The sequence below is a fragment of the Lingula anatina genome, chromosome 9, assembly GCF_051362555.1.
Source record: "Lingula anatina isolate TDL-2025a chromosome 9, LinAna3.0, whole genome shotgun sequence".
NCBI lineage: Eukaryota > Metazoa > Brachiopoda > Lingulata > Lingulida > Lingulidae > Lingula > Lingula anatina.
Genome location: NC_141775.1, coordinates 7,864,351 through 7,890,800, shown reverse-complemented (window position 1 = coordinate 7,890,800; position 26,450 = coordinate 7,864,351). Strand labels below are relative to the sequence as shown.

At 38.3% G+C, this 26,450-nt stretch overlaps 4 protein-coding genes across 5 annotated transcripts; 1 reads left to right on the top strand and 3 right to left on the bottom strand.

The window, feature by feature from the left end:
- Positions 1 to 143: 143 nt before the first annotated feature.
- Positions 144 to 2,965, bottom strand: LOC106175846 (FMRFamide receptor-like). The gene is made up of 2 exons (XM_013558000.3): positions 2,814 to 2,965; positions 144 to 1,811 (listed from the first exon to the last, which is right to left on the bottom strand). Exons 1-2 carry the CDS (start codon positions 2,839 to 2,841, stop codon positions 523 to 525), a joined length of 1,317 nt encoding a protein of 438 aa, XP_013413454.2. The 5' UTR covers positions 2,842 to 2,965; the 3' UTR covers positions 144 to 522.
- A 1,546-nt stretch (positions 2,966 to 4,511) lies between these two features.
- LOC106175818 (uncharacterized) lies at positions 4,512 to 8,634 on the bottom strand. The gene is made up of 3 exons (XM_013557972.2): positions 8,258 to 8,634; positions 6,816 to 7,619; positions 4,512 to 6,411 (listed from the first exon to the last, which is right to left on the bottom strand). The coding sequence occupies exons 1-3, from the start codon at positions 8,458 to 8,460 to the stop codon at positions 5,628 to 5,630; spliced, it is 1,791 nt and encodes a 596-aa protein (XP_013413426.2). The 5' UTR covers positions 8,461 to 8,634; the 3' UTR covers positions 4,512 to 5,627.
- A 4,536-nt stretch (positions 8,635 to 13,170) lies between these two features.
- Positions 13,171 to 22,155, top strand: LOC106175819 (uncharacterized). 2 transcript variants are annotated; one of them, XM_086995131.1, is made up of 14 exons: positions 13,171 to 13,352; positions 14,146 to 14,315; positions 14,878 to 14,983; positions 15,344 to 15,444; positions 16,074 to 16,235; positions 16,691 to 16,784; positions 17,068 to 17,131; positions 17,542 to 17,729; positions 17,990 to 18,240; positions 18,769 to 18,826; positions 19,009 to 19,223; positions 19,780 to 19,870; positions 20,243 to 20,360; positions 20,572 to 22,155. In XM_086995131.1, the coding sequence occupies exons 1-14, from the start codon at positions 13,241 to 13,243 to the stop codon at positions 20,789 to 20,791; spliced, it is 1,950 nt and encodes a 649-aa protein (XP_086851257.1). In that variant the 5' UTR covers positions 13,171 to 13,240; the 3' UTR covers positions 20,792 to 22,155. The 2 variants fall into 2 exon arrangements, with proteins under 2 accessions (XP_086851257.1, XP_086851256.1); XM_086995130.1 differs by lacking the exons at positions 13,171 to 13,352; positions 14,146 to 14,315 and having other exon boundaries at positions 14,883 to 15,041.
- LOC106175834 (interferon-gamma-inducible GTPase 10) lies at positions 21,527 to 26,283 on the bottom strand. Its single transcript, XM_013557989.3, has 4 exons — positions 26,172 to 26,283; positions 25,015 to 25,602; positions 23,573 to 24,631; positions 21,527 to 22,965 (listed from the first exon to the last, which is right to left on the bottom strand). The coding sequence occupies exons 3-4, from the start codon at positions 24,606 to 24,608 to the stop codon at positions 22,487 to 22,489; spliced, it is 1,515 nt and encodes a 504-aa protein (XP_013413443.2). The 5' UTR covers positions 24,609 to 24,631; positions 25,015 to 25,602; positions 26,172 to 26,283; the 3' UTR covers positions 21,527 to 22,486.
- Positions 26,284 to 26,450: the final 167 nt, after the last annotated feature.

Genomic DNA, 26,450 nt, shown 5'->3' with positions numbered 1-26,450 from the left:
TATTTGAATTGTGCATTTATTAATTTACTTTCAAAAATGTATTGACTGATATGTTTTAAACAGTCAATAAGATGATAATATGGTGCAGTTTATAAGACTTAGTGTATATATATATACCTGTGCTCAAAACCATGCTAATGTACTATACAAAGTGATATTGGACAACTGGTAAATTTAAATTAATAGGTGGGTAAGTTGGCTTTAGGAAACTTCTGAAGCATCGTGGTAGGGGATGAAATTGTCATAAATTCAGAAAACTGGAGGTTATTACTTGAAATGTGAGTCTCTGATGTCAATATGGGATGATGGCCTGTTGCTTTATACGTGGGATTGTCATGATAACCTTGGACACCTGCCAACTAGTGTAATAAATGTCACCAGATGTCACCGGACATATAGGAATAATATAGTTACATGATATATAATACATACTAAACATGAATGTGGCAGTATTAATTAAAGTAACACACTGCCTCTCGGTAACTCCTGTTGTTTTCCAAGAAATTGTTGTATCTGAAATTTTCATCTATGGTTTGTAGTTCTATAACTAGAAATGCGATATTTCTTTGAAAACCTACGACAAGAGCAAAGAACTCGTACGAATCTTTTCCTCATAGATGCAACAAAGCAACAATATATGAAGAAGTCCATAGAAGAGTTCAATGCTGCCAGCATGTTTGCAAAGACAGAGAAGAACTTGTGCCCCCTGGAAATTTTGTCGATGGTTGTTATACTGAAAAGGATGTGGTCTATAAAAACGGGTGTGAGGCACAGTAAATTCTGCAGTATGATAATAATCAACATCATTGTAATTTTACGTTCATATTTTTGCCGTGCAGTCATCATGGGATTCTTCTTGCTTGAAGTTTTATCTCTGGATATCCGTAGTAGAGATGTCTTCTCAGTATTCTGGTCTTGGTCAGACTGACCTAATTTTGCGGCATTTGGGTCACTGTGATGTAAATTTGAATTATCTTCAGTGCCTGAACTAAAATTTAAATCATCTGAGTCGTTTTGATTTAAATTATCTCTGTCTGGTTCGCTTTGACCCAATTTCTTGCTGTGAAATTTTACATGGGTCATGGCGTGGATTTTTTTTCGTTGTTTGTTAAGGGTATAAACCAGAAGAATGTTCACGACCATCATTGTCACTATTGGTATGGCAAAAACTAGCGTAAGAAAGATGGAAGTATGTGCAATTCTTCCTGTCTCGGTTGCTCCAATGGCGTAAGGCACAACAACAGGGACAGTGGAGTTGGTACAGTGATCCCAGCGTTCATAAGTACATTGTCTAAAAAACCAGACAGAGTTTACAACAACATCCACAATGACTATAACAAGAAGCTGGAGCTTTGTTCGTCGGACAGAACACCAGATGCGTGCCTTCAGTGGAAACCTCACCACAATGAAACGGTCAATAGCAACAGACGCCACAATCCAATTTGAGGCAGTCAATGCCATCATCCCTAATGGGAATTCATACGGCTCTATGTATGGCCAAGCAGACGCGTATTCCTCCCATGATCCTGTGTAGGGAAAAATGGAACGAAAAACTTGAAACAGCATACAGTGTATCAAGTAAAATGTGTCCATTACTGAAAGGGCAAGGAGATAGAGGAATGAAGATGATTTTGTCCTTTCCTTCCACAGAACTGCAAACACTAGCATATTCAGTATGATTCCCATGTAAACCATGGTGCCCACTACAACAGTGTCCATGTAGAATGTGTAGGTTTCATAGACTTCATCTCGCGTCTGTGATGAATTGCAGCCAGGTGATATATTTACCATGGCGCCAGAGTCTTCGCCATCTATGGATATATAGAAACATTATTTGAGTGAATTCATTTTACCACTGTTAATCTGTTTACCACTGTTATTTAAGATTCGTGGTTATTTAGGCAGAGGCAGAGCTGTCGTTTTTTGTCTAAAATAATAATGAAGATCACAGTTATTTTGTTTTCACTGCCCCCCCCCCCCAAAAAAAAAAAAAAAAAAAAAAAAAAAACGACTGGATAAGTTAATTAAAATTAACTGTGACCTGTACCCACCAATTACCTTAATTGTCAAGATCACAACTTTATCACCTTTGGGTCAGAATTGTTATAAATTTAGACTGGTTCCAGGTATCCTATTCCGGATTTTCTTGTCAATTTTGAGAATGATAAATAGCTAATTGCCGGGTATAAGTATAGGAATAAAAAAGGTTGGTACTTTTTCAAAATGTGAATCGTACACATTTAAAATATCTCATCTATATAGGATTACTATTTATGTTGACTTATGTTATTTACTCTTCTGTTTCAGATAGCAATCATTGTCAAGTTGGACCAATAAACGCTTAACGACAAATAGTACAGTGTACTTATTTATGATCGCTATCTGAAACAGAAGAGTAGGTCAGATGCCTTATCATTACCTGAGTTAAAAATTTACTCTAATAACATAAGTTGGTATATTGCCATATGTACCCTGAGTTTTAGAGGTTTAATACTGCCATTTAGTGAAAAAGTCCAGGAAATATGGCGTGGGATCCAGGGCGCTGCCTAGGCCAGTGATATTTTTGGCTCTCAAAAAGTCACATATGTGCCAATAGCCAGAAAAAATCTTATCCCGGTAATCGATGTGCCTCTTCCAGCAAGTGGACACAACAGAGAAATGTTTATAACTTATGTCAGTTTTCAGTATTAATTCCAAAACTCAGAGTTAAACACCACCCGCAGTTTGTAAAAATTCATATATGATATACATCATGAGAATATCCCTAATAAAGTTAATTTGTTGAAATTTAATCATTTTTCTTTCAAACCTACCTGTAACAGACAGAGCGTAAGACCACATCTTAAAGACGCGGCCTCCTCAGACAAGATCCAACTTGTGATTAAATGTCTTGACCTAGTTATGATTTTACTTCCTTGTGTGTTCTTACAAGTGTTGTGCCCATTGTTAATGGTGTGGAAGTTAAATGTATGCTGAACTTATGCACGCAATTTATATGAAATCAATACATAAAAAAACAATGAGTAAGCTTTGAAACTGTTTATTGAAGTTAACATCCAATAAACCATGACGGAAAACATTCACTATATAAATCCTAAAATGCAGTTATAATATCTTAACCTGGATTCACTTAACTGTAATGACATTAAATTCTAGAAAAAACATAAACCAGTTTAAAAGCTGTTGGTGTTACTATTAATATCTATTCCAGGATAGGGTATGATTCACTTGTTACTGCTACTGCACATGCCCAATTGAGCAAATGTCAAGTAGGCCTATATATATAGGAAGTATGGATAAGTTCTTATTGTCCTTGGATTTGTTGATAATGGATTTATCTATTATAAATAATCATGTCCATTGGTATATATCTATATATCATAAGTTTTAGTGAATGGCCTAGATACAAGAAAACTTGTATCATGATGGGCCAAAATATGTGACAAGCAATGAAATTTTGATAACAAAACAAAACTTAATATATGTTATATGACACAAGCACCATTTTTATGAGAGCATCATGTCTATATAGGAGGTCTCAAAAATGTACTCACTCTTTGACTGTCTATTACTATATATCTGACTTTGATTTTGTACCAGTCTAATGAAAATTAAGGAAAATAATACATGTACATGTAGGGAATAATAAAATGAAAAGCATGGAATCAAAGATAACTTTTAATGTCTTCGAAAAGCAAAAATGCACATTTGAAATGGGCAGTCAAAGAGTTAGTACATTTTTTTGGGGGGGAAACCCTGTTTTAAAATAAGGAGTGGAAGGAAGCCCGTATCCAGCAATTTTAGAGGGGGGGGGGGGGTGCTTGTTTTCTAAAAAAAGTGGACCATAAAATCCTCAAGTACATAGATCAAATTTTACCGAGAGTGGACCTTTTCCCAGCAAAAAAAGTGGTTCTTTCGAACCCCCTGACCCCCCCCCCCCCGGGCTATGGGCTTGGGAAGGTAGTACTATAATTGACAGTAATTATATTTTCTTCCTCCCTCGCCCTCTCCCCAGGATCCAACAATGCACCTTGTAGTTTACTTGTGTATATGATATGCAAACAATTAAATTGTTGAGCTGGTCCAGTAGAGCATTTAAAATCAACTGTATATATGTATATATATAACATAATATAATATAATATAACATAATGAGCAAAGCATACTTTTATGTTTACATGTAAAATGTGCATGTTATAGATATTCATGCACTACAATTCACCTTCATAACAGTGAAAAATATTCACATAACATTCTGTATACTATTTCATAAATAAAGAAAAAAAAAAAAGTGAGATTGTTCTGAAACAAAAGAAAAAAAAAAAAAAAACGAGCTTTTTCAGCTCAAATATACATATTTTCCATGAGTATTACATGAGTTCTGGATTGTTCATTGAGGTTGTAAAATTTCCCATATGCCTCACCATTAAAGCATGGTTAAATGTGAGATTAATAATAACAATTAGAGTAAAAAAACATTAAATGAGGAAATATGTAAAGATAACTTATGAGATGTCGAACACCAACCTTAACACAGATAGGAAAGTGGCTAAAAGTAAAAACACCCTTAAAATGATACAATTATTTGAACATAAAGTCATTTCTATAAAATCAATCAAAAACAGCTCAATGATAAACTTTTTATGTATATTTTCAATTACATCATTCTTGGTTCTACGTAAATTGATTGTTCTGTTCTGGTTGGCAAAATAAGAAAAAAAAAGGACAATACTAAACTTGAACAACAATATATATGTCTCATATAAAAGTTGATATTCTATTTAGAGATTTTCTTGGAAAATGCACCTGGTTGACTTGACTTCACAGGTGCTGGAGTATATTGACGAGGCGAGGTATGATGGGCTGATTGAGAGACACAATAGGTATGTCATGTGTTGTGCCTTGTTCTGCATCCCACGTTTGCTTACAGAAAAATAAGGGGGGGATTGAAAATGGGGATGGGGTGTTAGGCACATATACTCCTTGTTGAAAATTTCATTTTTTTTTTCTTTTTGCTCACAGACAGTCAAAAAATGATATGTCATCTACTGCATTAAGCACCAAGTTCATGGAAGTCCTAGCCAACGTGAAACTTCCATTTCTGATCATACCGCAATATTCATGGCAACTGACAGAAAAAAAACCTCATAAACCACAATAAGGGCCACTTTCACTTTCATTTTAAACTGTGATTGTTACTATATATTCAGTTCATAGAAATCAATAATGAAGTACATTATACTTGCTGTATGAAAATAAATAATTATTTACCTACACAGTAAGTAACTAATAAAGCTGAAGATTGTTCACATCAGTGCTAAATTAGAGCAGACACAACCGCTTCTTTGAACAGGGATTGTTATCATGAAGGTTTCAGTTTTAAACACCCCAGGCTGAGCAAGTTATCTTAGAACTCATTCCCACAGATTTAGATCAATCCAACTAGATCAACCTAACTCCCTGGGGGTTCATGCTAAATTGCTGTCAGCCGACTGTGCACAAAAGTTATAATTACCCCCTTACAGCTTTAAGTAGGCAGGACAGACATTTAAGCTGGCTAAGCTGACAGTAATCTAGTGAGACTCCCCAAGGGAATAAATCGATCTTAAATCTGTGGGAATGGGGTCTTAAACAGAACAGTAAAATCTGTCATCCTTTGGTTTGCCAAGTAAACCGTGGCTGCCCCTTTGACACAGAACTTTACCTGAAACTTTCTCACCTTCAAACTTCACATAATGACAATAACACATGATGCAAGCTGCGACACAAATCAGCAAAATTACCACAATTATCAACTTGTGAAAAATCCGCCATCTCTCATTTTTCAGTATGAAGTCCTTAATCATCTCCAACTGCTGGACCTCATGAGGAAGATGGTTGGTGGCTGCAAAATGGCGACCTTCTAATTCAATACGTCTGGCCTCCATAACTTTACCACGACGATATGCCAGCAGGGAACGTGCAAAGTACAGGTAGAGGTTATTCCGAGGGCTTAGCTTATCCTTTTTTTTGAGGAGCTCATTGATGATACCCTCGGCTGCATGGAGATCCTCCTCAGAAGAGTGTTGGTCGATGCCCTGTTGGGAGAAGCCGAGATGGGTCAGCGCCTTTCTCAGGGCCACTTGACTCTCCAGCGTACTTAAGTCAATTCCTGGGCACTGCTTGCAGGCCTCCAGAGTTTTCCCAAGATGGAGTAAAACGCTGCTCTTCAGGGATGCATCATTATTGTCATGTTTCTGTGAAAGGCGAATGTTGGCTTTAGCGTAGTTAATCTCGGCAATGTCCTCATAGGACTGGGTGGTGGTGAGCAGGCATTCTGCTTGTTCCAGCAGAGCGATGGCGCCCTCTTTGTAGCCTCGGTCATTGTAGATGTAGGCCTTTCTCCAGAATACACGGGCTTGGATCACTGCACTGAGGAAAAAGAAGAAAATATCAGTTTTAGTGCATTTTATTTAAGTGAACAGTTATGTACCCACTTCACTTTTAAAATAGAAGGATCAAACAAGCACTTAAAAAATGAAACGGCTATCATTTGACATAGTAGACTTTGAAATAAATTATTTTAAACTTATTAGTTCATGTATTAGGAGGTCTGAAAAGAAAAAGAAAAGATGTTGTTTATGGGGAAAATCTTTATCAGATCTAAGTTATAAGGAGAGACCAGCCTTTCCCCCTTGGACTTTCTCTGCTAACTCTTCATCTCCCCTTCTACCCTACCTTTATCTTTTCACTCACACACACACACACACACACACACACAGGCACAATCTCTTTCTTGCTCTTTCTTTTGATTACCCTCAATGCCTTAAACACACCTGTTTTTAGCAGACAAAGCCTCAACAGTCATTTTGTCCAGAATTCCCAGTGCCTCATCCTTCTGACCCTGGTGATTCAGCCCCTTACACAGCTGTATCCGGATCAGCAACTTCATGTCTGTGTCCTTAACGAGGTTTAACTGGTCAGTGACATACTTGCGAAATTTCTTAAAATCGAAGCCATAGGTCAGCTTGTTGGTTGTGTTGATCATATCATTATAATAAGTGTCACCTTTAAAGTCAGGCTCACTCTGGAACATGGTGTAGATGGCCTCTGCAGGTTTGGATTTATCGCGTGAGATGTACATCTCCAGTTGTTGTATACGAGCGTGCATGCTTTTGATTTCGTTGGCATTTTCCAATATCCTCTTGTGCTGTTTTTCAATCTTCTCTGTGATCTCTTTTTCATTGGCCAGCTCCTCTTGCAGAAATTCCAGCTCAGATGTGTTGAATGTCTTGGAACTCATCAGAACCAGCATATTCTGAAGTACGGGGTGGGTGGGAGGCAAAAGCACAGACATAGCGTCGAGCACGGTTTGCATGTGGGCCTGGTACGTTACATCAGTAACACTGGCAGTGTTGGCATGGGCAATGGCGAAATTCCTCACAAGTCTCAGTTCATCAACATGCTCAGCTTCGCTGAAGGGGGTTACCCTTCTCAACTTAGATCTGTACCCCCTGCTTCTTCGAAGGTCTAATACCTTAGAATATAGTATAGCAGCGAAGAGGGCGGTGGCATCCCAATCTTCAACAATTCCAGTTCCTATCAGAGCTCTTACATGAGCCATGTCCCTGTCAAAGAGCCTGGAATGATGAAATTCTAAAAATAATATTAAAATAACATAATACGCAGGCCTATAGCAGGCCCGTAGCCAGACATTTCAAAAGGGGGGTTCTTTTTCTGAAAAAGTGGACCTTTTCCCATAAAAACTTCATGTACCTAGATCAAATGTAACCCAGGGTGGACCTTTTCCCAGCAAAAGAGGCGGTTCTTTCAAACCCCCCGAAAAAAGTGGACCTTTTACAATGAAACCGTCATGTACCTAGATAAAATTTTACTCAGAGGGGACCTTTTCCCCAGCAAAAAAGGGGGTTCTTTTTCGAACCCTCTGACCCCCCCCCCTTCTTTCTACGGACCTGATACTAGGCCTAATTATGATTTCAGAAGTTTATACTACTTTCGTCCAAGTACAATGGATTAAATTGGGAATTGCATCACATCATCTCAGGGTTCTGTACATTGTCATTGATTGTCAGATTGACCTGTCATATTTTAACATAAAAATATGAAGTACACCAAAGGATACCACGCAATTCCCAGCGATCCTATTTTAAAACTGACCACAGTACTAGCACCACAGTCAAAAAAAAAAAAAAAAAAAAAAAGAATAACAGTTACAGGTATGAATTCTTATCCCTGCCACTTGCGACTTAACACATACCTGGCAGTGGGGTAAAGCCTGAACTCCTCTGCAAGTAAGTACTGCCCGCTGGCCGCGTTGTTTCCCCAGGGATGGCCGCCAGCCGCGTGGAGGGAGTTCCACTCTTCCACAAAGAAAAATCGCAAGGCCTCGTTAACATAATCTAACACTGCTGTTGAAAGCTTGAAGAAATTCAACTGTTCATTTTGGAACAGGATCGACATTTTCACTCCGCCTGAGACTAGCTTGACACCTGTGGTATAAGCGTGTGGTATTCAGCTTTATGTTAGAATGTTAACGCGACTAAATGTGCCACCGATTTTCATATGAAACATAAATGGCCGGCACATACTCACAAACTCGCCAAGTGCTATTTATAGACGGGAATTCCCCCGGAAGTGACGACATTGTGCAGCTCGCGCATTCAGCTGCGTTGTCGCAGTGGGCTTTATTGGATTAACCCTCCCTCACGGTTAGCTGTGATATATAATTTGTTAGTCTTGGTGGAGAACAGACATTAATATCTCTTGACGATTCGACTTTCTAGTTGAACATGCCTTTGGATCCTAATTTGTCACGTTATTCACGCGTAACGCATATAGAATTTTTAGGGAATATAATTTATCTCGTAGGCCTACGCATCTATTTTTTTACAAGGTGTAGGCCTATTCAAAGAAAAGGAGGCAATTGATTGCTACTAGCTTTAGGCCCTATATGTTTTCCTAAATTAAGTAAGAAAAACTCACAAAAAATACCCCCCCCCCCCCACACACAGAGAGAGAGAGAGAGAGAGAGAGAGAGAGAGAGAGAGAGAGAGAGAGGGGGAGAGCAAACAAAAAGAAAGAAAATAAATAAATAAATCAACATAACTATAAATGAAGATAGGCCTAATTTTGGCTAATTTACTTTACATGTATCTAGATTGATGAACACACAAGAAATAAATCGATAATATAATTTACACACAAAAACTTAACAAATTAAAAAAAAATTGAATTAAGAAGCAATTTCAAAGTTGTCAAGTAGGGCCGTAGATACGGTAACATAAATCATTTCATTTTCTCATACAGTTAAACACTTATGTCCATGAAGAAACAGTAATAGCTTTTCTTTTTGAGTTCTGAAACAGACGGTATTTTCCTGCAATGTTTCATCATTCCTTTTTTTTTTTTTTTTTTTGTAAGGGGATGGGCAACTTCTTTTTCATAATTAAGTGACATCTGAAAAAGAAGTGAAAAGTGCATCCAACTTGATTCACCTTGAAATGGGAAACCAAGCCTGATTAGATCCTTTTTCTTCAGATCATGATTTTTAATTTAAATTTTACTTACATGGACATTTTCAATGTGTGGCTTTGAAATCCAATGGACCTAATGGTATACTTTGCTGTGGACATTTTCTCATTGGCCATCTTAACTGTTGCACTACTACGTACACATCTAGGCCTTATAGGGAAGACCGGTGCTAGTTGGACCCCGGGGTAAGTTGCCCTCCCCCCCTCCCCCATCAAGTCTCTTTAATAAAGTTACGTACTTTAAGATGCTAAATATTTCATTTGGACTCACTGCCGACGCTTTCTTAGCACTGTTGGATACGGTCACTTTAAAAAATGATGTGATCAATTCTTTTACACCATAGTTACTTTGTCATAAATTGATGGGGGGCCAACTTACCCCGGGGTCCAACTAGCCCCGGTCTCCCCTTATTAATCCCCCTGAGGAGCTTGGATGATAACGTCATTTTCCCCAAAATTCTCTTTAAACTTCTAGGGTTAATTTGACACAAAACAGAGCTAGACATATATGTGAATATCATGTGAAACAATGTCTCCGTGACCCTCTATAGTAGGACTAGCCTTTTATTTTGACTGAATGGATTTTATTTAAAAAGCCTGAGCAGCCCTACCTGTTCGCGGTTAATGTATGCCAGAAGTGACGCACGAGCTACACATACCCGCGTATGTATAGAATTTTTATAGATTATACTGTATATAGGGGCCTACATGTATGCTAATCGCGACATTAGAATGCAGTTTTGCTGAGACAGGTGAAGAGGCAGCATTGAAGGTGACTATATGGTGAAAAGTCGATCTTTTCTTTATGATAGTAAGTTCATAATTTTGTCCAAATTGGACAGGGCGAAACTTGCTGGCTTTAAAATAACTTTCGCGATCGGAATTTTTTTAACCCCACCATGCGTACGTGTAACACAAAGTAGATGAATGCACCGACGTGGAAATGCAGACCTTTTTGCGTCGTTAACATTATTATCTCTTAGCGCTCATCAGTTTGCACATGGGTAACACTAATTGTGAATGTCCTTAGAGGTAACTTTGTCACATGTCACATGTGTTAAACGCACTGGTCAGCGACATACGCAGTATTAGTAGGTCCTACTGTCCTACTGGCCTATTCACAATGACCGATACATGTAACTGGATATCGGTCAGCTTTGAAAGATTTTAATGTTAAAACATTTTAATGACCTAGCTGGTCATCATAAAAACGCTGCACCGAGTTCCCTTTTTTAAGGGTCAATAACTATATATATATATTGCAGAGTAGCTATAAGAAAAAGACAATATAAGTAAACACACACACACACACACACACACACACACACACACGCGTAAATGAAAGGAATGATTGATAAGTTAGATAATGTACATGTATTATGAATGATGGATCCAACCGCCTACCCAACCTTAACATACATGTGCAAGAGACGAGCCCGAGTATATTAACAAAAAAAAAAAAAAAAAAAAAAAAAAAAAAAAAAAAAAAAAAAAAACGAAACACCGTAGTGGAGCTTGAGTAGGCCATTTAAAGATGCATACAAAGTCAATTTTTTGTCACAAAAACCAACCAAATGCCAGCATATAGTTTCAAGTAGTATAACTAAGAGAATTACCAAAAGGCATTGTTTAATTTTACCCGAAAATGATGTTTGAACGGATTTTTCTGCTGGCATTCTAAGCTGTATGTCAATGGGGCAGGAAAGTAGGTCACGAAAGTAGGTTAAATTTACAACCAAAAATTTAAAGTTCTTTTATGGCTGATCGAGTGATCTATTCACTTTATCCCTTGGCATGTCGAAATTATTTGAGTCATATAAGAATCTAGTGGTTTATATGTGTTACTGGGAATCCATGCTCCACCAATGCTCAGTTCGTATGTACCTTTAAGTAACACTCCCAAACTAATCTATATTAGAAGTCAGCCTTGTGATGACGTCCGTTCCACACATAAATTCACTCAAGAATAAAATAAACCAGAGACATATTTATTTCGATTTTAACTTGGCATGCTTGGAAGGTTATTTCCCTATCCTCGGAACATCTGCAATGATCCCTTTAAAATATGAATCATTAAAGCTTATATCTAGAGTTTTACTTTTTGTCAAAAGCATTTAATGCTGCTTTATTTTCAAACACAGTCCCTATTGTTGTCTTCATCTATTGTTGTTACGCGAGGTAGGCAACGTGGCACTCGTGATGTAGAAAGAAAAGAAAAGTGTTCCCTACTGCCAAGGACAAGTGTTTCAAGTCCATGCACCATAACAACACAGCCGTCTCCAGCTATGCAGAAAGTTCACAGTATAATTTACAGATTATGACTACTCTAATGATTTTAAAACGGCCTCATAAAGAGGAAGTAGACCTATGGGGTCTCTACGGTTTCTGGAAACGGAATTTTACAATAATATCTTAATGTGCCACTACAACGAAAACTAACAACTACCAAATAGTTTTTGGTTGGGCGCAATGACTGGAATATGTTTCTAAAAAGCAGTCCGACCCCTGTCACATCGTGCAATATATATATATATATATATATATATATATATATATATATATATACACTGTATGTGTATCGCACTGTTTTGGCAGATTGACAACATCATAGCCTTGCCAATAAAAAATAAGTAAATAATAAATAAATAAATAAACGCCTGTCCTAGCTCATGCAATAGCGTGCTTGTGGAATGAAGCTTAACCCAACCCCCATCTCCCTCCTCTCACCCACGCGCACACACCCGTAGCGTAATTAGATGGTTAAAGACCAGTCATAACTCATTTTAGCCCGTGGCATCGACGGTTTTGCTTGTCATCATGTGAACCAAACTGACAAAATATTGTGCAAGGTCCCCACTTGCGACGAGCTCTGTAATCATCGTTGTTACATGAGGTCACAAGGTTGGGAGAGTTGGGTAGGTTGGATCTGCAACTTTTTTACTTTTTTGTCAGCACCTCGAGCATAAAGAAAGATAAAAATCGGGAATTTGTCGCACGCAGCCATGTGTTGTAAAGCACATTTCTTACATTTTCACTAGTTGCAGATAACAATTAAAACGGAATCAAACGAGTAAAAGAATAGGGAGTTATTGAGTGTAAGTTAAGTTTCATCAAGAGTCAACAAGTGTTGAATATGTTTTTAAAGTCATAAAAAGAGGGAAGATCAAAGTCAGTAACAGTTAATGTGATTGATTAATTTCATAACATATTTTAATTTTGATCAACTGTTTATCACATGATAACCGAGTTTCGGATAAAGTCCAAGCATGAGTAATTCAAATAATATTTTAGATATCTTAAATTGAAAACAAGTCTCTTAGGGATTACCTAATAAGGAAATGTTGCATGGTGACTTGTAACATGCGAATGGAAAATATTTTGTAATCACGCAAAGACAATGGAAAAGAAAACAAGTAAATGCGTGATCAGTACGGAGAAATTGAGTATAAATATTTGTGAAGTTGTATGAAGAGAGAGTCGGTGAATAAACGTTCGAAAGCTCCAGATCGCTGTCGTTATTCCTCACCATAACACAAGTAATAAGATATACGTACACCTCGAACATAAAGAGAGACAAAAGTCAGGTATCGACGCAGGTTATTAATTATTATTATTATTATTATTATTATTATTATTTTTTTTTTTTTTGATGAAAAATCATTCTGTTTATGTTGTAAACAGCACACAGGTATTGACCATCTAGCAGAGGAATGGAGCTCCTTTTCCATAATATCAACGTGACCATTAACAAGAAGCATATCCTACATGATATATCTGGGATGGCAAAGCCTGGGAAACTGCTGGCCGTCATGGGACCAAGCGGTGAGAGTATATATATATATATATATATATATATATATATATATATATATATATATATATATATATATATATATACTGTGGCCCCAATCAGAATAGGGGACCAACTAGTCCGAGGGTCAAATATGGCGACCCACTAAAAAGCTTGCCGTATAAATCCCTAATAGACACTGAATAGATTCCCCGTGGGGAAATATTCAAGATGGTCGGCCATATTTGACCTGTGGACTAGTTAATCCACTGTTTTGAATGCGACCATTCATAACAGGCGATCTATAGTCTAACAGATCTGCGTATAAAATATGGCCGACCCACTTGAATGCTTGTTGCGTAATCCCCGCACGAAATCTTTTCAGTGCCTAATCCTGAATTAAAGCGGCAAGGTTTTAGTGGGTCGCCATATTTGATCTGCGGATTTGTTAGTCCACTGTTCTGAATGCGGTCTATATGTTTACCTAGGGCTCGGGGAAAATGCCTTCTTTTTAGAAAAATATGTAGGTTCTACTTCGTGGCAAGTCTTGCCACCTAGGAAAAAGACGGTTTTATCGATGAATGTTCTTGCACTGGGCATCGTTCAGTTTTTATACAATTGTAAGGAGTATTTAATTAATGCTGGAGACCGGCATACTGCATATTTCAAGGTAAACACGTCTTAAAACCAAATAGGTTTCAGAGCGTAGCCCAATATATGCACACGCGAATTCCAGCCTTTGCATTTGACTACCTTCATCCATTCAAATGTGCGGCGTAAATGGTTGCAATTATTTTTCACTGTCAACTTTCATATTTCCATAAGGTTCTGGGAAGACCACCCTCCTCTCTGCTATTGCTGGTCGTGTTCCGCGGGACAAGGGGGGCGTTCTCCTCGACGGTCAGTCTCTCTCCAAGCCACTTAAAAGAAAGATTTGCTACGTACTGCAGTCCGATATCTTTTTTGCTAATTTGACGTTGAAGGAAACTCTGGTGGTAGGTTTTGTGAAATTGATCAACATGCGAAAATATCTGAAGTTGGTATTGTTTTATGTATATATTAAGTATAGTTCATTTCTAAACGTGGTCTTTGGAATATGACAATAAAATGTTGAATAAAAACAGCAAAATTTAAGAGATCTAAATCATCAAATGTCAGAATATTTATCGTCATCTGTTAAAATGAAAATGCGGACCTAATGTTTGCTACCAGTGTTGACCTTAGTTTCGCCAGCCGGCCGACAAATAGAACCAACTTTTTTTTTTTTTTTTTGCTGAACTGGGAATCATACGAAAAAGCCAAATGAAAAAGACAATAGTGGAGCGCAGGTGGCTTATTCTGGGGAATATTTTTTTGAAGATTTTCGGTTGACTGAGAGAAAACTATCATGAAAACTGATGTTTTTGCCACACCGCACTCTCTATAGTATGACACTGACCATGATCCCCACCCTATTCTTAAGCCCGCGAAATCTTGCTTGATTTATGTTTATTTGCGAGACTCTGTGCTATCTTGGACGATTCCCAGTGCGTCCTTAATCTCACTACGTCTTTTCAGTACACTGCCCTCTTGCGCCTACCCGACAGCATGCCTCACAAGGAGAAGATGGCCAGGGTGGACGAGATTGTCAATTCGCTGGATATGAAGAAGTGTCTGAATACGTGTAAGGTTAAATAGAGCTACTGGTGTCAAGAAATACTTGATGACAGAACGTTTTTTAGGCAAGCGCAGGTTATTGAAGTATTCAACAGCAATTGAAATCTAGAAGGATATTTAACTTAATTTTTCCTGACTCATGTTTCTTGTGAATTAAAACGTAAATTTAAACTACATGTCGGTCGTTAATTCACTAATTTTTATTAAATGAATTTTCAGTGTTTATCAATCAACATTATAACTTAAATGAAGTTTACATATTATAATGATATTTCCCTTTTCACACACTACATCTATCGGGCTGTTGTTTTTAATTCCGTGCTGGCATAATTTTAGTTTGGAATAGTTTTTTTTTTTACTTTTCAAGTAATTGGCAGCATATCTCAACGGGGTCTGTCAGGAGGGGAAAAGAAGAGGGCCAACATCGCCTGTGAATTGTTGACTAACCCAAAAATTATGTTACTCGATGTAAGTGCTTCGTGGGTTATCATTGGTCAAATTTCCCTATGCTGTTTAAAAGAATGTAGCTCATTGGTCACGCTGTCCCACCGCTGCCACCTCATTGTTTTCATGGTTGTTACATCATAAGTAGACATGTGTCGAGTTTACAAATTCGCTTGGCTTTTTGTCCTGCGGTTCACTTTAAAATATAGAATTGTTTTGGCACAAACTTGGCCAGTTTAAATGATGAAAAAGTTGTGTTATTTAAGCAATGCATTGTATCATGATATTAAAATATAAATATCAAATATTAAATATTGGGGGCTTTTTCTAGTCTTTAAGTCATTATTGTCCTGTCTTGTATAAAAAAAAGGTATATAACGACCGTATTGCCCTTGTTATCGGCACTTCTTAAAGGTCGAATTAATATTTTCAAAAAAAAAAAAAAACATGTATGTATTATTATTTTTGACACCAGTGAAATCCTGTCGTTTATTCATTTTAATGAAAATTAAACTTTCAGTCTGAAACTTATTTTATTCAGATGGACCTTTACTGATCTGTTTTAAACCGAAGTAGACCATATTATTGGTCCAAAAGTTTGGACCTTTATTCATTTTTTTTTTTACTTTTTGCGAATCCTGTTCCTATTTCAGGAACCCACCTCCGGTCTTGATTCTTGTACGGCTTTCAGTCTCATGAAAAACATGAAGGACTATTCTGCGGTCCACAACAAGACGGTGGTCACCACCATACACCAGCCTTCAAGTCAGATATTCCACATGTTTGACAGTTTACTGTTGCTGTGTGAGGGGCATGTAAGTACATAACGGTGCCTCATTCCACAACACTTGACCTCCCCCCCTCTCTCTCCAGTGGCGGATTAACGCGGGTGTCACGGGGTCCTGACCCCCCTTCAGTTTCTGTATGTTTGCCAGATTGTTACTCAAAAATGCAATGAAACATTCACAGGCAATTGGCACAAACAGTCTGTATTGTGCGGTGCTTTACATACATTTATATCGCTTCGTCGAAAGGTTCTATCGAATATTGCATCTCCAATTTGCAAATTGGTCGTATTTACAAGTACACTAAAACTTGTGATGAATCAACTGCCTTATTTTGATAGAATCCGAATATTGTGCCCGTACCAGTTCCAAGAATTAGATATCAATCCCAGTAATGGAGATTTTACGTTATTACTTTAATTACACTATGCATCAAACATTTCTATGTGATAAATTGCAGTTTTGTTTCTTTGCTTTTATTTCAGATGGCATATTTTGGTGATGCAGGCAAAATGGTGGATTTCTTCAGCAGTATGGGTCTTCACTGTACTCCACTGTACAACCCAGCAGATTTTATGAGTAAATATCCTGTGATTTACATCCACTTCAGGCTTCTTCCCACCTTTAATTGATAATCCATTATCATTATCAATAAGACATGAAAGTGAAGAAAAGAAATTATCTTGCCCTTAAAAAGTTTTTGGACTTGCCAAACTATCTGTTTTTGTGTCCCGCAGGAAAATATCTTAAGAAAAGTAGGTTTAGACCACTATTATTTTTAGGAGAGAAGATTTAAGATTATGAATAATCGATGTACTAGCCTTTTAACTTTGTTTTTGTTTTTGCACTTCACTTTCGCCAGTGGAAAAAATGAAAGATAGTGATGAGGTACAAAATCTGATCATCAACAGTGCAAGTGCATTAAGGTGAGTGAGTAAAAACTTGTATTTAACTAGAGCCCGTTTTTTTTTCAAATGACTTCAATAAGTCACAGTTTGGTCTAATCATATATTTTTGTCTGCTTCTGACTGCTTGGTCAATAAGGATGATAGATGGCTGGTTGATTGATATAAATTAAGACTGCATTTACTTTGTGCCGAACTCAAATGAGATTTTTTTTTACTTCAATTCATTTTTTTGACTTAAAAATCAAATTTGTCATCTGATATCTAGATTATTTTAAGTAATTAACTATGGTACATACATTTGTATGTTGCCAAGATTTATGGTAACGGTTACGTATAAGCCTAGTTGTGGTTTTAATAAAGGCAAACTGTATTGCCTATTATATAAAGAAACCAATACGTCTTTTATATCTTATTGTTTGCTACTGCAGACAGTCTGATCAATGGCCAAATAAGCTGAAAGCCCTCGATCTTAAAATTTTGGCAAATAACAAAGGATTAACGGATAGAAATGACAAAGGAGACATTGATGAAACAGAAGATGCGCGTCCATGTAATTTTGGTTTTGGCATGAATTCAGAGGACAAAGAAAAAGGTCCCTATCCATTAGTGCACCAAGGTATGTATGCCGATTTTAACGATTTTTTAAAATCAGAAATAACAAAAACTAATGCTATATATTATTTTAAGTGGAAGGCGTCTCTGTCTGACTCTATAGGTTGTAACAAAATCATCCAATTTTGAAACAACCTACAGAGATCCACAGAAGATAAAAAGTTAACACATGCACTAATTAAACGGGCGTAAAGAACATAGTAATCACAAAATACAAAGCACTGGACAATATTTATTTAACTCTAACAACGAATCCGTCATTAGCTTCAGAAATCTCGATTTGCATTTCGAAAGAAATGGCATCCAAATACTTGCAGCAAAAGTACGACGACCGCTGGCCCACGTCATGGTGGACCCAGTATCACGTGCTCACGAGGAGGAATTTTACCCAATCAAAAGCTAAAATATGGTCCAAAATTAACCTTATACACAGCGTTGTTTTAGCAATTATTGCTGGGTTGCTATGGTTCCAGTTGCCAAGGACAGAAGAAGCTATTGCAGACAGGAAAGCAGTGGTGAGTTCCCATACAGTGTTAAATTTGCGTATTTTGATGTAAACGGGTTGACTAGATTAAACTTAAAGAAAGTGTAAGGGATAAGCTGAACTATGGGCTTCGTTTATCAGCCACTGATAAAACATTAAATTGCACTTGATTCCACAGAGCCGTAAAGAGACTTACAGAATTTCCAACAAGACCGGTGTAACGAAACTGAGGGACCGTGTAACAGAAAGTCCACCCTCTATTTAGTTATAATGGGTAGGGTTGGACTGGCCTAAGTGGGTCCAAAATCTAGGGCAAGGCTTACGTGTACAAATGAATGGGAAGCAGACTCCCTATCACGGGGGACTCTCGGTCACGATATACCGGGTTTTTCAAATTCCAAAGTTAGGGGAACGAGCAAAGTTATTCGCGCGCTTACAACTGGTGGTCAACGTCTATGAATAGCTTTTGTTAAATAGTATCTAAAACAAAAAGATACGAGGTATTTAAATAAGAATGCTGCACGTTGTTATTATATCTGTTTTTTATTTTCATTTTCAGATCTTCTTTATCTATGTATACTGGTCTTTTATTCCGTTGTCCTACTCGGTTTCTTCTTGTAAGTGTTCTAAAAATGTTGGGAAATTTTTTTCGTTTTGATCTTATTTGACATAAGGTTTTGATAATTTGCACTTGTCAGTCACAAGGATTTTATTCACATTAAATATTATACCCAGCGCCAGCTTACACTTGCAGAAATATCAATTAATTTTCTTGAATAAAATCATAATAATATTTCAGTCCCTGAAGAACGCACCGTCATCGACAAGGAGAGGTCATCCGGTGCATATCGTCTCTCTGCCTACTACCTGGCGAAAATGACAAGCGAACTGCCGCTTACGCTCCTGCTGCCCTCTGGTTTTGTGTTGATCGTGTTCTGGCTGGCGGGACTCAACGGCTTCTGGGCATATATTGGGTTTTGGGCTACTGTCATGCTGACGTCACTGTTCGCTCAGATACTTTCGTGACGTCACAAAATAACGTATTTTATAGTTCTTTGAGTTAGTGTTTGAATTCCCCTTATGAGGTTTCCTTCCGCTTAGAGAGAACAGCAATTAAGAACTACTCACTAAAAAGCTTGCCGCTTAATTTCCGAGTGGACACTGAATAGATTTCCCGCAAGCATTCAAGCGGGTGGGCCATATTTGGTAAGGGGTCTCCTGACCCACCCCCCTTTTATTTCTGAAAAAAATCACACCTAAAGCCCCTCTTGAAATTAGAAGTTTGACTAGCTGAATCATAGTTCTAAACCGTACCAAATGGCCCCATTCCCCTTCTAAAATACCAACATTTTCCGGAACCCGACGCCATGGGAAGGGGGAGCGGCTCCGCTTCGCATCCGCAGCCTGTCATTCCTAAAAACTGGACCTCCCTTTAAAAAATTCTGGATCCGTCCTGTGTTGACACCTATCTAATTCGGGGCATCTTTCGGCATTAATAATAATGGTATTTGAAGCACTGTCAGATTTACAACACTTTTTTATTGATAATCCCGATGTTATTGTCTTTCAGGCTGCTGGCTTTGTCATTGGGGTAGCAGTAATGGATGTGAAGCTGTGTATATCAGTATCGAAGATATTCATTTTAACAAGTATGCTAGCAGGTAAAAAGAATTATATTTGACGTCGATTCTTTTGGAAAAACTACAGTATTTGCCTGTCCAACCATTACGATGTCGACACAATTAATGTCTAGAAGCTTATGTATTGATAATTACGCTTCCCCACATACATGTATAAATCTCCACCACAGATAAAAGAAGTTGATTTTGATTATTTCACGATACCTGAAATAATTCACTATTAAATGAAGGATTTTAAACATATCGTACAACTGAATTGTCATATTCAGTTAACTTAGGATTTTATCATTATTCGTTATTAGTATTGAAAGACATGTTGCAATGAATGCAGTCTCATCAAATTTGAACCAAATTGCAATCCCCTAAACATAATTTTTTGCCGTTTATTTTAAGGAGGCTTTTTAACGACCAACACCCCTTTCTGGTTGGACTGGATAAAGTATTTGTCGTTTATTTACTATTCCTATCACATTGGGGTTATCCTAGAATTTACAGAGGCGCCACCTTTTAGGTGAGTTCAGATACAACTTTTTTGGCCACATCTTAAAGGCAAATGTTACACTTTTTTACCATTTACCACTGTATAACCATTCTGAAAGTTAGCCAATTTTAAATTTTCATCAACAGTATGTCATCCTCTACGGAAGAGTTAATATGCATATTACATTGATGCCCGATTCGATCGTTTGATACTACTGGATGTTATTTCGTATTCCAAACAGGTGTTCTATGAACGGGACCACGGCATACCCAGACTGCAAGCGAGACCCAGCACTGATATTGTACGGAAATGAAACCATGTACTTGAAATCGGAATCAGTTCTGGAACAGATGGGAATAACGTGGCCGCTATGGCTCTACGTCACCGTCATCTTTTGCTCTGGAGTAGTGCTGCGGTACATTGCTTATTTAATACTGAGACATATACGTAAACCGCAGTGACGCATATTATCTACGTCGTATCTAAGATCTAATAAACGGAATATTAGATCTTAGGTCGTATGAAGAAATAGGGGGCTATCATGAACGGGAAATTTAGGGAAGTATTGAAATGAACTCTCCGTGGCACGTGTCTCGTGGACAAGAAAATACTAAGACCGCCGGGCTCACGATGAATTCGTTTCTTTGTCAGATTATCTGTGATATAATCAACGCACAGCTGGACAAATACGATCATTATGAATAAAGTAAACTAGAAAAACTCTCAAGGAAGTGCAGACCTCTGCCAAGGGCCCTGCAGTGATAAACAGTGATAGTTGAGAAGACATTGATCGCTAAAGTTCACTGTCTTTAGCCTTATCTCGCAACGGTCTGAATGGTGCAGGATCGTTTAGAAATTCTTGGGCCCAGATCACCATCAACACCAAAGTCTAATAATTTTAAATAAGCCCAAACTTCATCAAAATTTATCCATAACTTTGTAATTTAAGCTCGTGACAGACGTACAGACAAACTGGGTGAAGACGTAAGTCACTTGGCGTCGGCTACTTAAAATAAGCAAACAAGTTATCACACAAGATTTAGATGAGAAAATAAATTGCAATGATCCGACGATGCGATGGGTATCACCGATCTTCAACAGGAAATCGAGTGTTAATAACCTGAAGAGGGTTGGTCACGTGAGGAGTCAGGTGACTCTGCGTCTGCTGGAAGGCTCGGAGAGAATCTTAGTCTTCCTTGACAGTTGGGTTTGTGACTTTGTAAGCCCAGATTTAGATTTATTTTGTCATTTCGAAATGTCAAATATTCATCGCGGGAACCAAGACATTCAGAAGGCCTAAAATTAAAACCATACGATCAACGAGTGACTTTTTAACCTGGGCGATATACAATTAAGTTTCAAAAATGACTGATAGACGTTTTATTTCTTCTTTGACCTTATGTTTAAATTCTTTTATTTTAAATTTGTTTAATGTGTTTTCTAACATTCTATTTTTATTCATTAGTAACTTTATTTAACTATGATGCAAATCTCAGGTTGCAAGTTAAATAAAAATAATAATAATAATTTAGCGATAATAATAATAGTTTTGTGTGACACCACTTTACTGAATGAATCAGACCATTAATGAAAGTATTGATATGTACATCTTATGCTATTCTGTGCTAATAAATAAACCATTTTTGAAGAAATAATTCTGGATGCAAATAATTGAATATCTTTCCAATTTTATACTCTCTATACAATAGATCAATTTAACAAAGATATGGTTCACATTACCTGTTACGTATTGTAATAATACTGAAATTAGAGCCGTGGATTTTTGGACGTGCACATATCTTTTTGAAATAAAAAGAGAACTTTTGGCGATCTTTATTAAGTGTTATTGATTTTCCCGGGAAATAAGCAGTTTTCTCGTACTCACGGATCATTTAGCCATTCCTCTCTACACTTGGATTAGACCTTTAATCAGTTTTATAAAGTTTGATTGTTGATTTGTTTAACGGGACCGGCCAATCATTATATAACAGCGACCGTTTCCTAGATTCCGATGAAAAAAATATAAACATCAGGTAACCCCAGAAAAAATATTTAAGGGGTTAAAGGCGTATGCAAGGTTGCATCAGCCGTGGCAAAAATAAACTTTTAGGGGATTTTCTTTAAACTCATGGAGTGTACATTTAACGAGTCACTGCTTAATCAATAACAGAACGATCAACATGTCCTGAAGGATCCATATTTCTGTACCTCTCTCGCAGTTTAGCTACACGCACTTGCAGCGCTTTATCCAAAGCGTTATGACCGGCGGTGAACACTAGTCTTAGGGTGTTATGGAGAAGTGTATAGGTCTGCCCGACGTTGACTGGCAGATTGATCACCGGGTACGTACCGAATACGACGTTGAGGAGGCTGTGAGTGGTGGCTCCCACCGCCTCTTGAAAAGCTCTGTCTATGATGAGATCATCTTGTTGCCTTGAATTTGGTTGGCGCGGCAGGTCCGAGTACAGGGTCGAATTAAAGGATTCGCTTGTCGCGCCATCTATTGGTTCGGTATTGCCTCCAAGCAAGTCGAGCAGCTCTTCTCTTGGTAGTTGACACATATTGCTCAGCTCTGCCAGCCCCTTGCTTAAGACCCCAAAATGTCGCTCACAAGCCGACAAAAAGTTGTACCAGCCTGCAAAAGCATTTTACAATTATGAAATAGCTTGAGTAATAAAGGGCAAATTTTGTGGTAGTAGAGTATGTGCAGTCAAACATTTGACAATCTAAAGGTACAGATCTAGATAGAGTAAAACAGAAATTTATACAAAAGCAATTTTTATCTTCCAACTTATCATATTTATCTAATTTCACAATAATTTGTATGAGGATAAAGGTGAAGACATATATATATATAATCCTTTCAATTTTCTCTCACAGGATTTAACCGAAAAAGATAATTTTCAAGGGAAATGGGTAATTTTCTCCTACCCTGCCTAGAGATACAAATCATTGCTCTGCCTGTTCGTGCATTTGGATTATATTAAGACACTACGTTCGCTTCAGAAAACTTTGCAGGATATAAATATTACTGTGGGGGATTTTCAGACCCAGGGAGAGTACCGTTTTAAAAAATGTTACATATGCACAAAAACCCGCATCAGTCAAATACACCCATAATGCGAATCTGTTTTTGTGCGTGAATTAATGTACAATACTTCTGCATCTTAAACAATAGATTTAACGTTAATTTCCACATCCTACAATTTATTGGTTTCCTCGATTAAGGGTTAGAAACTCACTTGACTGCACAACCATGTTTCCCAACGGAAGCACCGACGCAATGGCTGCATTTCGAACATGAGACAAGATGCGCCTCTCCAACCTCTCTCTCTTCTTCTGCAAAACTGTCTCGAACAGGGCTGATATCTGAGTGACCCCTTCCCTTTGCACGACTGAATCTAAAGCCTCTTGGCAGGCTTGCCTTGCCGCTGATGACATCGCCGTCTGGAGCGCCATCATATCATACCGCGAGATCTCGTAACTCGAGACAAGAAAATACCGTCCCGCGTTCAAAAAATCTGAAACCCAGTCCAGAAACTCCGAGTCCATGGCACGTGCTACAATTTCAATCTCCTTGTGTACATCACTTCGAATCTCGTCCAAATAAACGCGAGTGGTGTGGCGCAGGTTCGGATGATCCCCTGAATTGTTAAGTCGTTTGATCTTTTTAGCATTGTCAATCTTGCTCCGCACTATGAAGATTCTGTTCTTGGGGAAATTGTGCTCTTTCAGTAACCGCAGTAAGCTGAGGTCAGTTTCTTGTATTCTCTCGGATATCACCAGTAATACGCAGTCCAGGTGTGATACGTAATTGTAACTGGCTTCTCCTTGCGTCTCACTGGCAGACGAAGCGTCGCTTTGAACAGAGGAGCCAGATGTAGCTGCGGCATCATTCATTTGCTGAAACACCTTTATAGGGCGGGGCATACCATAGCCTGGGATATCCCAGAGATACGACCCTTTCACTTTTGGTAACATATATGGCGTGGGGAAGACGGAGCCACTCGAAGCCGTGTCCCCCACCCTGGCAACCATGAGACCACCTTGGGTGTATTCCTCCTCTGTATCCATCTCAATGCCTCGGAGCGCGTTCACCAGAGCCGACTTTCCCGTTCCGGTCGCTCCGACAACCCCGATGTTTACCAGTCTCTTTTCAGTTCGCTTAAAAAAGTCACTCACGTCTCTAATCAGTTCAACGATGCCGAAGTCGGAGCTAATGTACTGTTCCTTATGACGGCTAAGCTCTTCAACTGAGAAGCGGACCTTCGGGAACATTATCCTGGCTTGACCAATCAGACCTGGAGTGTTTAAGTCATTTGAAATATAAAAAAGTGGTACAGAATTTGCAGTGTCTTAGAAAAAAATATATATAGGCCTATAAGACTGCGAGGCGAAATTTGCTTGTCTAATTGTTTCGCATGCCTTAATTAAGCCAATTACAAGCATTTAGTTCGGTTATTCCGACATTCTCAATGGCAGCTATTCGATCCCAAGGTTGTTACATGTAAGAAAGGTCTAGGGGCCTACTCATACACGTACAACCGCAAAATGGTTTTAAGACCATTGAAATTTAATATTGACAATTCATCGAAAATATTTTGTCACTTTTCAACCGTTTTATCAAAAGGCATTGAACGTCGTTTAAAAGTTACATTCCTCACTGACTAGTAGCATAACTCACCTGGAACTCCGTCCCCGTAATTACCAGATAACTGGGATATATCGTGGAGGTCGTCATGCTGTAATGGTGACGTCACGTGGCTCTCTCGGCAGTCCTAACACAAAAACAGTGTACAGGTGCGACAGAGGACCCTTACGGTCCCCATGGCATCACACATCTCACATGACATTTCCGAAGAATCAATAGTTGGTGACCGCGACGACAGAATTCGTTGAACATACGGGTTATCTTGAAATGCTGACATGGAGTTACGACACGGCGTCTTTGTGTGACATAATGGACACGTGATTTCACGATTTTGGTCCGCGATGACCGCCTCATTATTTGGCTGTTCTGTATTCCCCACGTCACCCTGTACTATGCCATCACAGAAGCCACACGATTGTTCCAAAGCCGGATTGCCCCCATGGTTCTGCTTAATGCACGAGAGACAGAAAGTGTGTCTGCAAGTCCTCAGTCGCTTAGGAGCTCGTGCCACCAAATCATATGTGTTCATGCATCGAGGACATTGAAGGATACTGACAGAAGCGCTGGGTGGACTTGACGATCTATCCACCATCCTTAGGCCTGTCCAGAGTTTTTGGCCTACTGTAATAAAATATAATGTCAGTTATTATCAAACCTTATAATTATTTCATACACGCTTCTGCCTCTTTTCACAAATCCTCTTAATCAGTCTACGTACATAATATTAAAAATGACAAGTCGCAAAAGACCTGAGAATTTTGTCAAAGTGTTTAAGCACTGCGACTCTCGCCAGTTCATCCACCTCAGTTTCACTCGATGTCCACTGGATTTTTTTCCGTTGCCCTTCCCTCCCTTTGTGATGGCCTGTCCAGAGTTCTACTGTTAAAAAATATAGGCCTAATGTCAGTTATTGCCAAATCGTAAATTTTCTATGCACGATTCTCCATGGCCTCTGTTCCCAAATCTTCCTAGTCAATTTACGTAGGTAGACAACGCAGGATGTTTACACAAAGCATGCTGGGAAGGTATAGAGAAAAAAAAAAAAAAACATATGTAGGCCTACTTCCGGTTTTTGACGATTTCTTATAAGGCGTGGGTTCTTGAAGGACGAGTACGTCTAAAGTATTAAAAAAGCAAGTCGAAAATAGACCTAAGAAATCTTACAGTCGTTATACAAATTTTATCCGTACCACGACTCTCTCTAGTGCTCCCAACTCGGATTCACTGTAGGCCTATTTCCACTGGATGTTCTCCGTTGCCTAGCCCTCCCTTTAAACTGTAGCCTATAGCACATATAAATGCACGTTTATATTTATATATATATAGGGCCTATATGGGCAGATATGCATGTGTGTAAAGGTAAAGTGATGATAACGCTCACCTTCAAACCAAACATGGCATGTGACTAACACAGCAAAGATAAAACCGGAGGCGTCGGTTTCACAAAGAACTATAGGCCTACGGACCGA